The following is a 16,984-nucleotide window of genomic DNA, read 5'->3' as shown; positions in this document are numbered from 1 at the left end:
ACAGTGCATTGCCATCTTGAGGCTTCCTACAGAACTGCACAGCCCAGTCAATATACATCAACTTGTTACCAACCACAGCAGTCATTCAATCAAAAGTGCCAAAGCCATTATAAAACACGCAGCATTAAAACCATATTTTTCTTCTTTATTTTATGCCAGGGCCTCTATAGTTCCATTTTGGGACTGGATATACTTCTAAAGAGGGAAAACCCTTACATAGAACAAAACCAAATTAGCAAATAGAACTATTTAGCATAATTGATTATGTCAGGAAGAGAATCAAGACTATTCATCTCATATTAACAAGAAAAAGCTGAAATTAAAGCTTAATTAATAATAGAGATTTCCCAGATCCTTTGAAATTACTACATGAGTTTAATTCAGCACCAAAGACTGATTCAGCTTAAAAAATTACCCCAAGTAACTACTGCATGCAATACTATGAAAACCTAAGTACACAGTTACACATATAAACGTATCTGTATTATCTAGTAACATAGGAGTGCTCATAAAGAAAACAGAATACTTTCCAGACAGAAAACATTCTGGTGTGGGTTCAAAGGGTTAGAAGTCACCTAAGTTAATTCAAAGGTAGTAGCTATGTGAATTGTCCTTGCAAGAACTTTTACACAAATCTCTGTAACCAAACCTATGTAATTATCTGGCACCCTGCTCAAATAAAAACTACAGATGTCAAATGCATAAACACTCTAATGCTTCAGCCTTTTCTATATATATTTTTTTTTTTTTAATTAATTAGTACTTTGGGAAAGATCACTTGGAAAACACACGTATATGGATAATGTCAACACACGTCGATATTCCTACCTGAAATAGCATGGAATATACTTGAATCTACAGTCACATGGGAAGCACCAAGATGAAACTGTGGGGTGTATATACATATAATTGATTGGTATGAATGCTTTTAATAGAGGTGTGGGGCAACGGATTTTGCCTGTTTGTGAAACCAATTACATCTATGAGGCTACTTACAAAGGGCTACCTGTTTACTAAAAGAGCTAAATTGGTTTTTCTTCTCTTTGCCATGCAAACTGGCCTGTACTCAAAACCCACAGCCATTTGAAGCCTGTTGTTTTTACACCCAAGGTTAAGTTTGTTTTCCTGTGCCACCCAAAGGTCTTTAGGTGAACAAGAAAAAGCCTCTCTGGAAGTTACCTGCTTGGTTTGGAGGCTGCCAGCCCTTGGCAGAACCCAGGGGTGCCGTTGGCTTGAGGACTGCAGCAGGTGTGGTGTTGGCAGGAGCAGGTCTCACATCCACACTGTCCTGGCAGGCAGGGACGCTCCTCACCGGGGCGGGCTGGGCAGCTTCCAGGGAATCACTGTTCAGAAATGAGGCAAAAGTAAATAAATGCTTCTTGCTAGAACAGGAGAATTTGTGAAATGGAGATGTGGAGTGACATTCCCTTTACCCCCCCCCCCGTCCAACAATGCAGCACCCACTGGTCTGTCATCACCAACAATGCTGTGGCAGTTACAGTACACTAAAGCTGCTTTCTAAGAACTGGACATTTGAGTAAGGTCTCCCAAAAGTCACTACAGTCAACTAAACCCCTGCACAATTTTAATTTTAAAAGAGTTATAAGTTTCTTTAGTCATTAAACAACATGCACAATATTTTATATTGCCTCTTTAGAGCACTTTACAGATGCTTTTATATTTTAAGGGTTGGCAGAACTCTTTTAGCTCTTTAAAAACACACATGATGAAAACCGAACTTAATCACAATTCACCTGGAGTGCAAGAAGCCACTAATTGTATTGCTAGCAAGAAAATATTTCATTTCTCACTTGCCTTTGGGAAGCTGAAAATGAATATTTTTATTTAAAATATTCAAAGTAGAGGAGTAATTACTAATGAAAGTCATTTGCAAAACAAAAGTACACCACAACCAGGAAAAGAACAACATTGTGAAACACAGCCAAATACATACATGAAATACCATTCCAAAAACATATTTTGCACAATTTGGAAACACATTGATAAGAAATGGTTAAGCCCCTAAAAAGAATATATGGCACTAGAAGCCTTGTATTCTTTCCTCTATTGAAGAAAAACAAATTTACAGCACATGTGCACCATGCGTATTTTCACCAGGGTCATTCCCAGAATTACAGGTTGTGCCAAGTTCGTAAAGTAAAAAATCCATGAGCTATTTTTACTTTACAAGCGTTGCACATGCACAGTACTGCCTTGCGCATATGACATGCAACCACTTGAACACTTGAACCATGAGACCAAAACATTGTTCGTAACCTTCATTTTTTAATTTTTTTTGTTGTCTCTAGGTTGGCAGGGTAAAAAATTCATGCATTTACAATCTTCTTCTGAGTAAGGGATAAAGAAGTTATTCACAATTTGGAGAATAAATCTGAATGCTCAGTTTAATGAGTAACAGCTATGGCAATTGCAGGCTTTTGCTAACAGCAGTATCTGTGCTGAACTGGCACTGGTGGATTTGCTGTGGGCACAAGCCCAGTGAAGCACAAAGTGAGACCTTGCATTCCATTATCTTCAAATGTTGAAAAGATATTAAAGACATTTGTATAGCTCAAATGGAGTACACGTCAGATTCCTTTGAGACTCGTGTTCCAAGTCTTTATTACAGGCAGATTTTGAGGCAGTGGAGATACAGGGCATAAAAGTGCTAATGCAGACTGAAAGAAAAAGGATAGTTAAGTACCCTCTGATGTGAAATAGCAGCAGTGGTTGAAAATGACAAGGTAGTTTAGGATTGGTTTCCACAATGAAAAAAGTGCATGTCTGCAACTTCATTGTTACAGAAACATCCTTCTGTGCTGTTGAATATATTTGACATGTAGCCCATCAAAACCACCCCAGGCCAGAGCCCCACTGTAACTTTAAGAATTACTTGTTAACACTGTTGGTGCTAAAAAAAGAAAGTTTCCTCCTTCTCCATCCAAGAGGCTCATTACTGCTGGTCAAATAATTTTTCAAGTCTAGCACCTCTTTACTGCCTTTGTCTGGAACATATAAGTCATAAATAATACAAATCATCAGTCAGAAATAAGAAAATCCTGCTGACTCAGTAGCTGTCTTTTACAGCAGAGAGTACTTGACAAGCAAAAATGGATTCCAGACAAGCAGAAAAGGTGCCCTCCAGGGAGAAGATGGCAAGGAAGCAGACTCTGATGGATGCCCACAAGGCTCATTGCAATGCTGACTAGAAACTACCACTGCCATTTTTGTGGTTGAATTTTGAGGCTTGTGAATGACATGGCATGCCAGTTCCTGAAGCAACAGAACGTTGGAGACACTCAGGCTTTTATTTAGAAATTAGGTGAAATCCTAAAGATCCCAAACTAAAAAACAATTCTAAACCTAGGTATAAGCTACCTCTGATTTTTTTTTTTCATCATTTCTGGAAGTTTATGTGCCAGGAGTCTCAAGCAAGAAGCTTTCCAAGGGAAAAGCCTGAAGCCATCACTCCGACCAAGAGGATGTTGCTGGTCTCAGGGCAAAAGTTCTGATAGAACTTGGACACCCTTTGTATTGCACGTCAGATTCTTTAAAGCAAAAATTGAATAAACTCGAGCCACAAGCACAGCCTGTTAATTTAACAGGCAGGCTGCTACTGCAGCTGGGAAAGTCTTTGCTGTGTGATATTGCCCACCTATGGCAGGCTGCATGAAATAATGCAGCATTTTTCTGGAATTACAGCCTCCAATCAGCTGGCTGTGAGTGCACATGGAGTGCTGTCTGCAGAAAGACTGATCCATCTTTGTCTCACTTTCAAAGATGCACTGCACCCCTAGCAGTGTCTCCCTCATGAGAAGTTCAACCTTTTAAATGCCGAACTTCAAATTCATACTGCAAAGTTAATTCCTCAACAGTTTAATTCATGTTCTTCTACACTGAGAAACACTCAAACTCCAGTTACTGTTATCCAGCTTTATGAATATAGTGATGGATCTTTCCAGAAACGCAGTTATCTTCTACAAATGGCTATACAGTGGCCACAATTATCCCCACTAGTATTTTGCGACTCACTAGGGTATTGTACAATGATGAACCAAGTTTCACCATCTAGAAAATACGGATTTGAAGAGACAAAAAAATATACTGAAATTTAAGAAAATATATTATGGCAGAGAACTCCCAGCTGCTTTTCAGTGTCATCAGTGGGAAGCTGAGGGAGGAATGATAAACCTTATGTATTTACCAAGTCCTGTGTGAGTATTTCTCAGACTTCCCAGCTGACACTCATAGGTCAGCTTCAGGTCAAGAATATTTCAATCTCAGAACACTTGTACTATTACTAATGACACACCTACCTTCTGCCTCTAGCATTAACATTTTAGCTCTGTTCCATAACTTCTAAACTACTCCTTCTTCACCTGATGAATACCTACAGCAAATACCAAATTTTTCCACGATGAAAACAAATGCAACCAAGAGGCTCATCCTTGCAAGCCAACATTTCCTGCAAGCTGTGAATGCTCTGCTGTCAACCTTTGGGCAAGGGATTTTAACACTGCAAGAATGAAGAATGGTGAAACATGAGTCTGTCAGATTCAGTCTTGTGCCCTGAAAACCCATGAGAAGTTTGATTAATAAGCTATGGGAATATTAATCAAAATAATTCTGGAAGTGTGTTGCAAGGGAAACAGATTGCAAAAACAGCCCAAGAAAAATGTCTGGCAAAGAAGCAAGCCAAAGACACCTCTCTATTTTTTACATATGCTAGCTTATACTTAACAGACATGCCTGAAATTCCATGGAGAACAGCTCCTACTACACAGTGCAGCCTTATTTTATCAAAGTAAGTGTGTGTATGGAAAACAAACAAATTTCTGGGGAGCCAGTTGAGAGGCTTGGGGGGACACACAGGCCTCCAGTGCCAATGCAAACTTTATTCAGAGCCCACAAATGGCTCCTCAGACCTTACCCTGTCTCCTGGTCAACAAAAGCACTGTGGAAACTCGGGAAAAAACCCTAGAAAAAGCAAGTAGTAATTCCTCCTCCTCTGAGGGAAGAAGTGGGTCCAAGTCACACATGATATAAGCATCTGTTTTTCAGAGACCAGGCTGAACACATTTCAGAGGCATTTTAAGAAATTTGCACTGGAAAATTCTTCTGAATGTATTTAGAGGTTTTGATGCTTCTCCCTCCCTCAAAAACCCCAAACCCACACAAAAAAAACCCCAAAAACCCCAAGACAAACAAACAAACAACCCTCCCCAAAACAGAAAAACAAACTAACCCACAAAAAAAAAAACAAACCAGAAAAACCCTCAACCAACCAACTCCCAAGAAAACAAACAACCAGACCAATCAGAGAAGAAAAACACATGGGTCTGGAGCTATAGATGCTTAAATCCCCCTTCATCCTTTCATGGCAACTCCTACACAATGCTGTCTTGCTGAATTTCTACACACAAATTTTAGGGAAGCTAATAATGGAGATATTATCAGCCAAAAGAGAACCTACTAAAGAACTGAAAATGAATTGAGCTTGCTGCCATGTAACTTCTAAGAGCACTAAAATGATAATAAGGGCCAATTCAATTGGACATTCCCAAGCAGGTCCAAGGGATTTGGCTGGACTTTCTCCTCATGCAAGCCCAAGATACTGGCTATCCATCTGTAAAAATTATCAGTTAAGCCCTGAGCTCAGTCTGGTACATCAGTATTTTACTAATAGTTCTGTGGCTATAAGTGATAGTTTAAGTAGCTTGTTAAACTAACTTGTTCTGTTGTCCAGAACAACTGTGGAAGTTGTTGGAACAAATCCACTGCAGTGTGAGGAAATCTGCTGACAGGACAGGTCATGGAGTAGCTAAGGGACAGTTTGTAAATGCTTTCTCCAGATAGCCAGGAGTTCTGTGACTGGGATCTCAGGTCTCAATTGTTTGTCATACAAATCATGTGCTATATTTTGTCCAGTATCAAAGTACTCAATAGCTAAATATATATATATATATATATATATATATATATATATATATATATATATATATATATATATATATACATAGGAAACCAGAAAGAGGTAGGTATGACAATGATGACAGAACTCCATGAACAAGGGAAATACAGATGGCTTTTTGCAAGGGTTTTCTGGTGTAACAATAGAAAAACAGAAGACAAGAAGTACTGAGTGCTGACCTTGTTCCCACCCCTACTACAAGCCCACGGTGTCAGTCAGTGTTTACAGTTCGTCTTAACCTAACAGTGCTCCAGTATCTTGTGAGAGAGAAGAAAAGCAAAATAAAGTAATAGAAAGAAAGAGCAGAGAAAGTCATCTGGGTGGAGATATTTCTGTATCAAATTACAGGGAGGGAGTATGTAACCCCTCTGTAAGCAGTGCTCTATACACAGAAATAACTCAAAGCACCTTTCAGTTAAGTATTCTCACAGAGGTAACACCAATGTCCACCTCAAAATGCAAGACTACTATTTCTTTAAAGGAACTGAATGTAGTACAGTATCATGAAGATAAACCAAAAGCCATGCTAATAACAAAAGGGCTGTCAACACCCATTCTTGCAAGTGTTTCCCAATATTTCACAGTGTTTCTACCTTGAGATTTAATTTTAAGGCAGAGCTCCAATTCTTGGTCATGCAAGTTATTAAAGACATCATTTCCTGTGCTGCATATGTGTAGTTTGTTAAAAAACACACAAGCCCCATAAACTCGAGGCTATCCCTGGTGCCATTAGGATGAAACACTTAGCTTAGTAGAAGATTGCATTGCTGTTATACACCCCTAAAAAAACCCATTACAGAGGAGTCTGGTGGGGAAGAAAACGTGTAGATGTTCATCACAACTTCAGGCCAGTTACTAAGTCAGAAAAGGGTCAAGTATTCTGGCAGCTACCCAGTACAGAGCAGTTTAACACAGCCAGCTTTTTGGAGCAGAGACAGTGAAGTGAGAGGGATAAAAGGGAAATATTTCTGGAGGAACCTTACCACAGAACAGAATCAACACCCTGCTTTTGTTATAGCTACACCTTCCTGAGTTTGTCCTCAGAGACAATGTAAAGAAGCCTAAGCTACCTTGGTACTGCATTCTGTCACACACTTTTCTCTTTAGTTATGGGACATCAGATTTCAGCTCTCCTTTCTTATCAACTATTTTATTGTGGGATGAAGTGAGTTGACATTTAAAACAACTTTTCAGCATTACATTTGTTTACATATCATAGTATGTCACTAGATGGATTGTAATGCAAAGACATTTTACTACCTAGTTTCACAGTCAATGGATACATTTCTGTCAATTTTTTTTTCTGACATAATTGATTTCTTTTGCTTGATCTTTGTTGAAATTCAATAATAATATGTTGTTACTGACATTATATTTATCTTCTTATATCTCCTTTTCCTCAAGCCATATAAGCAGATAATAAAGCATATAACCTTTATTTAACAGGACAAGACATCACACAGCTTAATTTCTTCAACTCCATCTACTGGTAATCTCTCCTTCCTCAGGACTAAGGATGATAATATGGAAACCAGAAATCATTACCCTCATTTGTTGTATGCTATCTTCAGGGCAACACTGGGTATTCCTGGAAAAATCCTTTTTAAAATGCAGTTTTATGCAGAGAGTTCTCAGACTAACTGTACTGCTACATCACATGTCCCAAATTTTAGGTCATATCCTTTTTGGGATGTCCCTAACAGCCTGAAAATCATATGCTTCCTTTACCACCTTATGCCACAGCCTTGTAGCAGTAACCTGAATAACCAGGCTATTGCAATGGCTTAAGAGAAAATTCATTTTTTACAAGTTTAAAGGTTGCTTTTAAAACCACCTAAAAATCCATGGATATTTATTTCAGGCCATTCAGCCTGAATCTTGATATATCCACACTGATATGGTCTTTTGGGCAGGCTTATATGGTCTCTGTACTCTCAGTGTACCTTCTGGCTCCCTGGAAAGGCACATCTCTTTCCAGCTGTATCAGTTGGAAGAGAAAAACAGATGAAGCCCCTCCAAAACTGAACTTCAGCTGTGGAAGAATGAAACCAGTTCTCCATTGTTTCCTGCCTTTTCCAACACACAGCCCCATGTACTTGTAAGGGACAGCAACTGAATACAGACACTGGGAATCCCAACACTGACAGCATCTCCAAAAATAAATCTTCAACACCAGGAGAGTTTCCACTCATAGAGTGAGCAAACAATGGACAAACGGAAAGCCAGTTACAGACTCAGGAAGCAGAAAGTTTGCATTAATGAAATAATCCAATAATCTACCTTCCTTTCCCATAAACAATGCATGTTAGTGAGTGGAAGAAAAATAGAAAAGGGAAGTCAGAGAATTTGTTTTCACTCTACTAAAGTATCACCAAACAAACAGCACAGCTAAAGAATAGTCTTGGTGATGGCATGGCCTGAGCTTCACCTGTAGTGCACAGACAGGTATCAGAACTCCTCAAGATATTTTCTCTTTCAATGTGTACATAAAAGTTTTCTAGTAAGATCATTGAGTGGCAAATATAAAATTGGTATTTTAAGTTGTATTATATCACCACAATTCTGTTAATGTTCCTTTTTTTATCTTTTTAAAGTGGATATGCTACAAGTTTGAAATTTTCATACAAATAAAGGTGGTTTGTTGTCTTATAAACCACTATTTCCCCTCCCTGAGGTTAAGACTACTTTAGCCTTCTCTAGAGATTGAGGTCACCTTGGAAGCCACAAAACAGAAGAAAAAGGACTCATACTTCTTACTCAACACAAGTTTCCACATCAAGTGGATCTCAGCTCTACTTAAAATTGGGCCTTATCCCTAGAAGGGCCTAACGCTTGTGAAAATGTAAAGAATTGTACAAGAAATATAAAGAATATAAAGAAATGGGTACAAGAAAACCCACAGATTACTTCTTCCTTAGCACAATTTACTACACACTGCCCTGTAAAATAACCAAGCAGACTACTGCCTGTGCAGCTGAAGTCATAAAAGCAACTTTCCGCTGAAGCAAGCGTTAACATCGCTGCGGTCAGGAAAGGAGAACAAACAGTCCTGTGCACTGAACAGAATCAGCGCTGGAACAAAGGGCCTAGACAGCAAATAATTTTTAAAACAGTCATTTTCTGACCTGCACGCCAGTTATTTGATTTTATACATTCAAAGTGAGCTTTAAAAAAATAGCCTAACGTGACGCTTAGTTGCTCAAGGAACTATGGCAAATAATTCACCCACACAGAAGTTTCAAGCCAGAATCTCTTGTTTCTTCTCCAGATACCTCTGTAGAGTGACACTGCCTCCCTCAGAGGCTCACGACACAACACAAGCACCACCATGCATATTAGAGGACATACTGAAGCCAGTGAGGAAAGGAAACCTCTGCTTTAGTATGGTGGACTCACACAAACACCATCAGCAGGTCCAGGGTGCACATTAGCTGTGTAAAAAGATGAAACCAGCAGGGTTTGGGAGCTGGTGACCTCATGTCAAAAACCAGGACAGGCACAAGCATGCAGACAACAGAAATGTGCTTTGAAGGAGTAGCCAGTTCCCTGCGAGTCCTAAGTGCCAACCACACACCACACCTGGACAATACCTCTGGCTCTTTGGCAACTCCAGAGCGCTTGTGGACTTCCTGGAGGGTGCGGTGGCCTGCAGAGGAGGCTTAGTGACAGGCGTGATGAGCAGGGCATCCAGCAGCGAGCGGCAGGCACTAGGCTCATGGAGTCTAGCAAGTGTGTAAAAAGACCCCATAAACAAACAAGGTGACCACATGAACTTCAGGATGGCTGGGACCACTGACAACCCAAAATCCCTTATGAAAAGTCTTTTTGGAGAAACTGAACCCAGGACAACTGATGCAGGAATTATGTCTAAACAGGCAGCCTGCAAAGTAGAGGCTGCACAATTCAGGGGAGGCACAAGACAACCCACTAAGGTGTGAGAAGCATGTTTTTCATATATTTTTGAATAAAGTAAAATAAAAAGTAATGAGAAAAATTTTTCATCTGTTTTAATTTTCTGATTTTGTGTATGCTTTCTAATGAACATAATTTAGGGCATCCATGCAATTTAGAATTACAAAAATATGGATATTATTGCCTATTAAAAATATTTTACTGATATGAATGAATGATTGAAAAACTTGTCAAAATGTTTGCTCTAAACAAGCCTTTGTAAAAAGCAATACAGTAAAGACTTAGATGGAACTTGGCAAGCTATTGTTTTCAAGCTTGCTTTCAAAAGTTCCTCAAAGTTACAGATTATTCTTTGTCACTCACGTAACACAAATGCTATTTACAGTTAATTTACTAACTGAACTGTAAAACAGGTATCATGAGGAACAGAATGGTAGAAATTACTCACCAAGGTTCAGAACAGCTAAGCTATAAATAGGGCATGGGAGCTTTGGACATATTCTAATGATTTGGCCACTATTGTGAAAGAGCCAATTGATTTCACAACCCTGACAGGGACGAATTATTCTTGTGTGAACTGGAACCTCCTTAAACCAACCTATAAAACATTCCTTTTGAAGCTGATATCTACCTGGCCCGGACAGCAATAGCAGCAGACACTGCAGCAGCAGCCATGCTCTTAATTTTTGATCTCTGCTCAAAAGGAGAAAGAACTGGAGGAGGAGAGGGTCCAAGGATCGGCAGATTTCCCGAAGGATCTTCCAGCATTACTTTTGCAGTGCAGAAGCTTTGAGCCAAGGCAGGAGAAAACAGAGAAAGTAGGAAAGATTGGCAGAGATACAGTACAACACCAACCCACATTAACCACTGGAAAGTTATGGAAGTTTCCATCTCACAGAGACATCAGGCAACGTGTAAGTGACTTGAATACTAATATAGGAAACAGCAATTTTGATTTCACCCACAAATAAAACTTTCCTTTCATCAAGTGAGCATTTAGCATCTGTCAGCCTTCAAATTCCTCATCATAGACTCTGCCTCACACACCTGGGTCATTTGCACTGAACCAGGGACCAAAACTCTCCTCATGGATCTACTTAAGTCTCCATGGAGTGGACAGAATTACCCCTGAAGATCATTTACCCTTGTCTTCTTTTTGATAATAAATAGTAAACATAGAAAAACAGAGTATTTGGTGATGTAACGTCTCCAGGTCCACTTTTAGCAACCTTGACAAATTCAGCATGTAAACCTCTTTTCATTTTCTCTACTTATTTTACAGGTAGAAATTAACTTGAACAGATAAAAAAGAAAAAAAAATGAAAAACCCAGACTGCCTCCAAAATAACTCCTACAATTTCTAACTTGTGTTCTTACTTTAAAATTTCAAGATTATCCACCGAATTGCTGTGTAGTTTTTTTAATTACTACCAAGATGGACAAAACACTGCAAATACCCACACAACTATATACCACTTCCCAATTTTAAATGCAAAAGCACTGCCTGAATACCTTGCTTACACCTAGCAATCTGCTGTAGATGTACCTTAAAATATTTACCTTGTATGACTTACAGATGATTTAGACTGAAAGCTTGAGATTTTATTGAAAGAATTTGTTTCACAAGTAAGCAGAGATGCTTCATGCCTGCCCAAAAGCAGCAAGAGAAGAGAAATCATTAATCAGACACTTATTTCACCTCTGGAAATACTAACTAAAGCTCTGGAGTTCATTTAAACTTTTTTTCTATAAGCCATCCTTACCCATAAGGTAAACAAAACAGGTATGTTTTTTGCAGGTATCCTGTAGTGTTAATTACTGAGAGAAGCACTTTCTGTTGGTAAAGATCTGTATTCTAGTTGTCCCATCACTACACAAGTTAAAGCTTGCATTCTCCTCTAAAAACTTTGGGTTACTGGACAATTTAAAAACACACATTTTGTGGTAAGGGTGACTATATTCTCCTCATGTCACCAACTTCTGCCAACAAAAGCCAACTGGATCTCCTGCCCATGACTCTGTGGCTTTTCCTCCTCCATCAAAAGGCTGCTGTAATTTTTAAACTATTTTTAGAACTTTTGCCTAAAAGCTACTTGAATTTATAATTACTATATAAATTGCCAGAGCACTATGAGGGTCAGGAAACCTTGAAGCTGCTCCATCTTGACAGCATCATCATCAAGGTTTCAGATGAAACTGTATGGCTTTAAACTAAAAGAGAAGAGATTTAGACCAGGTATTAGGAAGGAATTCTTTACTATGGGGATGGTGGGGCACTAGAAAACATTGCCCAAAGAAGCTGTGGATGCCCCAACCCCAGAAATGTTCACCACCAGGCTGGATGGGGTCCTGAGAAATCTGGTCTAGTGGGAGGTGTCCCTTCCTGTGGCAGGAGCATTTGAACTAAATGATCCTCAGGTCCCTTCCAAACCAAACCACTCTGCAATTCCATGTGTGTACAACTGGAGTTTGTGACCGCACCTCTCTAACACAGCTGACTCGGATGTACCTGGCAAGGGCAGGAGGCAGCCCAAGGGCTGTTCCCACATGCAGGGCTGGAGGAGGCAGCCCCCCAGCTGGGTCAGCAGGCAGAGGGAACTCGATGGTCTGTGTGGCCACAGCACACGTCTTGGGGACAGGAGGTGCTTCATCTGCCGGAAAAGAGCTCGCTGCATCTGGAGCAGGCACCGTTATCTTCCTAGTTGATGTTAATTTCATGAGTAATTATAATGAGACAATATACACAGAAGAAATTTCTCATTTGATTAAAAATACAAAATAGCAATGGACAATTCTTTCTAGCTGGCAATCCTGCATCTTTTGTAAGAAGAATAAGTGAGTAGCAGATAAAGGCTTTTTTACCTCCTTCTATAGGAATCAAACATTCATGCCCTGGGAATTAAGATGATGCTGAAAACAATTTTTTGAGGCATTTTTACAGCTAAAGCTTGAGTGCTTGTTTAACCACAAAACCAAACTATTTGGGTAGTTACTTAAAAGATAACAAACTTGAACAAGAGTACAATCAATATACAAGAAACTACCTAGTGTCAGGAGATGACACTTCAGACACCAAGGGTAACTGGCTGCTGACATTTTAAACCTGAGTGACTGAAAGGAAGATGAGGTGTATACTTGCCTAAGACTTCCTAAAGGTTCTCAAACAAAAGTTCTGTATAATAAAAAAAAGCAGAAGGACAAGTAGCATTCATCACGAGAGAGCAATATTTCTCTCCCATATTTTACTTCCTCTTCCTTGTCATCACACTGAAACAACCATAAAAACTCTGACAGTTTTCATATGGTCAGCCTGAGACCTCCTCTTCCCCCAGGCTACAATTCCTGCAGAGAATATTCTTGGCTGTCCACTTTTCAGAAAGTACACAACAAACATCAGGACTAATAGCTATTATTACTTATTACTAAGTCTTTGTATTTATATCAGGAATAATTCTATTAAAAGAAAATACAAAAGTAGGTCTGCATGATTGTAAAAAGCTGTATATGAAATACAATCTAAAGACCTGCTGGCATCACATCTGTTTTATATTAGTTATACACTTTCTCTGGAAGCACCAGATTCTGTGGTTTATATGGTCTAACGCTGCCAGGATCACTTTTTAAGATGACTTTTTGCAACTTTCTGGAAAGGCTGTAAGCACTCTTAAATATTTTACTGTTAAACTTACAGGAGAACATCACATATATGTGAAATAATGTAATAATACTGTAATTTACAGTAGTTGGTTATATAGACATACAACTATTTAAGGCTTTCAATAAAGAACTAAAACTACAATAAAAAAGCATTATGAAGTCTATCTTATAAGCAGCTCACTTAACTTCAATCTAGAAATCAAATCCAGATCCTCCATACCTTTCAGAGCAAGCTTTCTCCTTCTTGGTGGTTAAGAGGTGGGTGGTACAATTTACAGAGCTTCAGCCAAGAAAAGATGGAGCCCATTCAGAAAATAACGACCTATGCCAGTCCTTGACAACAAATGCAAGGCTTCAGTAGCAAAAGCAAGTCTACTTACCCTTGGATGGCCCAATTTTGCTTTACTAAAAGCCTGACATGGCACTCATGAATTGCTCCATGCAGATTTCCAATAGGTGCCATTTAATTAAAAAGGGGGTTTGAAGATCAGATTTGCTGCTATTTCCCACACAAAAGAGCATTATAAAAGCAGCAGCATCTGCTCAGTAACAAAATATAAACATTAACTATAGTTGCTACACTGATGACCTCTCAGTTCAGAGGAGACTCCAGACTACACAGCTGAATCAAATAATTTGTTCTTCTTCCCACACCTAATGCTACACCTTCCCTCTACAGCTCTGCAGAAGCTGCTCCAATTTCTGCCCCTCTTGAGCAGAAAATTCTTACCATCTACTTTTTTATTTGTAAAAATACTTTGGCTCTCATCCTGAACCACCATGAACACAGCTGCTTTTCAGAAATCTAATGTGAAAACATTTTAAAGCTGCTCTCTTGCTAGGTTAATTTTGCCAAATAACAAAATTTAGAGCCATAGGTCTTGAGTGACATTAGATTTAAATTACCTTTGCCTGGACTCAGATAGGAGTTAGGAACTTGGTACTCAGAACACAGTAGCTGTAGTGGTACCTGCAAGGCTACAGCTCAGTAGAATCATAAAAAGGTCTGGATTGGAAGGGACCTTAAAGGTCATCTACTTCCAGTCCTCCTCCTGTGGGCAGGGACACCTTTGACTAGACGTTGCTCAGAGCTCCATCCAACCTGGCCTTGAACACACCCACAGATGGGGCAAGTATGTATAATCATACTGGAGTTTCACTGCTAGACATGAAAATCAATTAATGAAGCAGTACTTTTTGCACTGCCTTTTTCACCCCAGGTTTTCTGCTTAAAAAAAAAAAAATATCATCAGGACTATCATACATATCTATCATACACCTACGGTGTATATTTTTCATCTTTGTTGATTTAAGAGAATTTGCGTCTGAAAACATCACAACCAAATCTTCTTTACTGTACTGGCTCAAACCAAATGTCACCATGAAGGTACCCACCAGCCCATCAGCCTCCATCACTTCCTGCCTAAGCTCATGTTTATACCTGCTTCTCCCAGACAACCCTCAAAAGACACCAAAATAGACTTCTCTTTTTTTGTCAAATTTCTCCTTGTCTCTCAGCTAGTTGAGATTACTGCTTTAAAGGTTTAAAACTGGTCAATGCCAAATCTTAGTATTAGTATTCCAACTGCAGAAAGCCCACACAGGTGTAGGCAACAATATAGTCTTGTATGTTTTAATTCAAGCATACATGTCTGTCTAGGGCTTGGCAGGACCAGGCACTGTTCATTTGATTCTCATTTTTACAGGAACAGCTTTATTTCATGTTACGACTTTGTGCTTGTGCATGCTACCTGGAACTCAAAAACTCCTGCACAATGTAAGACAAACTATCAGAAAATGTTATTGACCAACAGTAACAATCAATCACCCTCCAAACTACTGTCCCTGTCTTCTGCCTAAAATTATTGCTGTCTAGTACTCAGAGACAACCTCCAAAGCACCAGCAATTTGCCAAGGTAATTGCCAGTAAAACTATCCAGGGCCAGTGACAGGAAATCTGCCAGATAATCCCCTGGCCTTCTGTGACTGTATCACAGCACTGTGTTACAAATTAAATAACTCACATTTTTGAATATTACTTTCACATTTCTAAATCCATATTCACTTTTGATTTGTTGAGACCACTGAAAAGCTAATCCAAGTGATAGGGTGGAGACCCACTGACAGCATACACACACTAAATATTATATCTTATTTTAGCTAGTATCCACAAGACTCTTCATTAATTTCCTCATTTTTATCTAATTTTTTCTCCTTCTCTGTCCTACCATTTCCAGGAAAATCCCTAGTCACAGAAGCTTAATAAAGTTTATTTTAAGTGAATGACAAACAACTCTCTCTCCTCCAAGACAGACAAATCCAGGCTAGAACAGCATAGACTGTTAACTGAATCAAAACCCTTGTGAATGATTTACCTTGCAGGAACTGGAGCAGCAATATGTTCAGAAAGTTTGGGAGAGGGGACACTGCCAGGGTGGGAATCTGTTACCGGCAAAAGGGCAGCTGCAGGTTCTGGACTAGCATTGTTTCCACTCCATTCACAGTAATAAAACCAAGTGAAGACACACAGAGAAAGAGATTTTTAATCTACATTAAAGTAGTATGCAGAACAGGAAACATTGTGCATAAAAGTGCTAGTAAACTGAGAAGAGAAAAAAAAAACAAAACCTCAAACCCTAAAAAAATCTCCAAAAAGACCACGGAATTTACAGTAAAATATAATTAAGAGGGTAAAATGACACAAAACACACTTAAGAAGTATCACACTTTCAGTGAAGGCTGAGAGCATCCTGATGTTTTAAAATTCAGAAAGCCAAGTAATATTGAACATTTACAAAGACGGAACACATATATTTGGGATTACATTATGTGATGGAAAACAACTTCAGAGAATACTGAAAGTGACAAAAGTGCTAGTGGGACTCACCCCAAAGCTTTATATGCTTTTTAATACAGCTTTTTGGTTGTGCTAGTTTTGTGAACATTACACTTTATATTTCTCAATATTTTTCATATCCTTTCTGTGATTCAGTTGTTGTAGGAAAAAATATAATCTAGAAAATGTTGTCTTAAAATGCTTTACTTAAAGGAAAGCACCTGCTAGATATATCACTGTAATACACCAAAAAAAAAACTAAACTACAAGGTAGAGAGCAACCCCAAAAATAAGTCTTGAGCAGACTAAATTAGCAGGGGCAGGCATTTCTGCCTTTTTTTTTTTCTTATGTTAGTATGCAGAATTAAGTATCTTATTAAAGCAGGGAGCCTTAAGTGCTGAAGATTATTGAACAGATTTAAGAATGACCAGGGAGCAGACCTCAAAGGTGGTAAAGGTGTGGATGGAAATTCTGGTGCAGGTGGCATCTCCAAAGTCCGGGTAGCTATGGAGTTTTTATTTAAATTAACACAGGCATCCTGGGTTTCTATTCCATCAGGTACATCTGCAGGTATGCTTTACATATATTTATGACATGTGGGAAAGAA

The 16,984-nt window shown here is 38.9% G+C and overlaps 1 protein-coding gene across 12 annotated transcripts in view; it reads right to left on the bottom strand.

The window, feature by feature from the left end:
- Positions 1–16,984, bottom strand: part of PDLIM5 (PDZ and LIM domain 5) — a 123,001-nt gene that overhangs the window by 27,115 nt on the left and 78,902 nt on the right. For 4 of the 12 annotated variants that reach the window (XM_058838800.1, XM_058838801.1, XM_058838798.1 and 1 more), the window contains 7 exons: positions 16,818–16,952; positions 15,916–16,032; positions 12,393–12,581; positions 11,444–11,530; positions 10,515–10,670; positions 9,562–9,693; positions 1,180–1,343 (listed from right to left, as the gene is read on the bottom strand). In XM_058838800.1, coding sequence (XP_058694783.1) covers positions 1,180–1,343; positions 9,562–9,693; positions 10,515–10,670; positions 11,444–11,530; positions 12,393–12,581; positions 15,916–16,032; positions 16,818–16,952 — 980 coding nt within the window. The remainder of the gene's footprint in view (positions 1–1,179; positions 1,344–9,561; positions 9,694–10,514; positions 10,671–11,443; positions 11,531–12,392; positions 12,582–15,915; positions 16,033–16,817; positions 16,953–16,984) is intronic. The other 8 variants (XM_058838794.1, XM_058838796.1, XM_058838795.1 and 5 more) reach the window with 4 other exon arrangements.

Source organism: Poecile atricapillus, chromosome 4, assembly GCF_030490865.1.
Source record: "Poecile atricapillus isolate bPoeAtr1 chromosome 4, bPoeAtr1.hap1, whole genome shotgun sequence".
Taxonomy (NCBI): domain Eukaryota; kingdom Metazoa; phylum Chordata; class Aves; order Passeriformes; family Paridae; genus Poecile; species Poecile atricapillus.
Note: the sequence above shows the minus strand (reverse complement) of the source record. Positions and strands in the feature narration are given on the sequence as shown.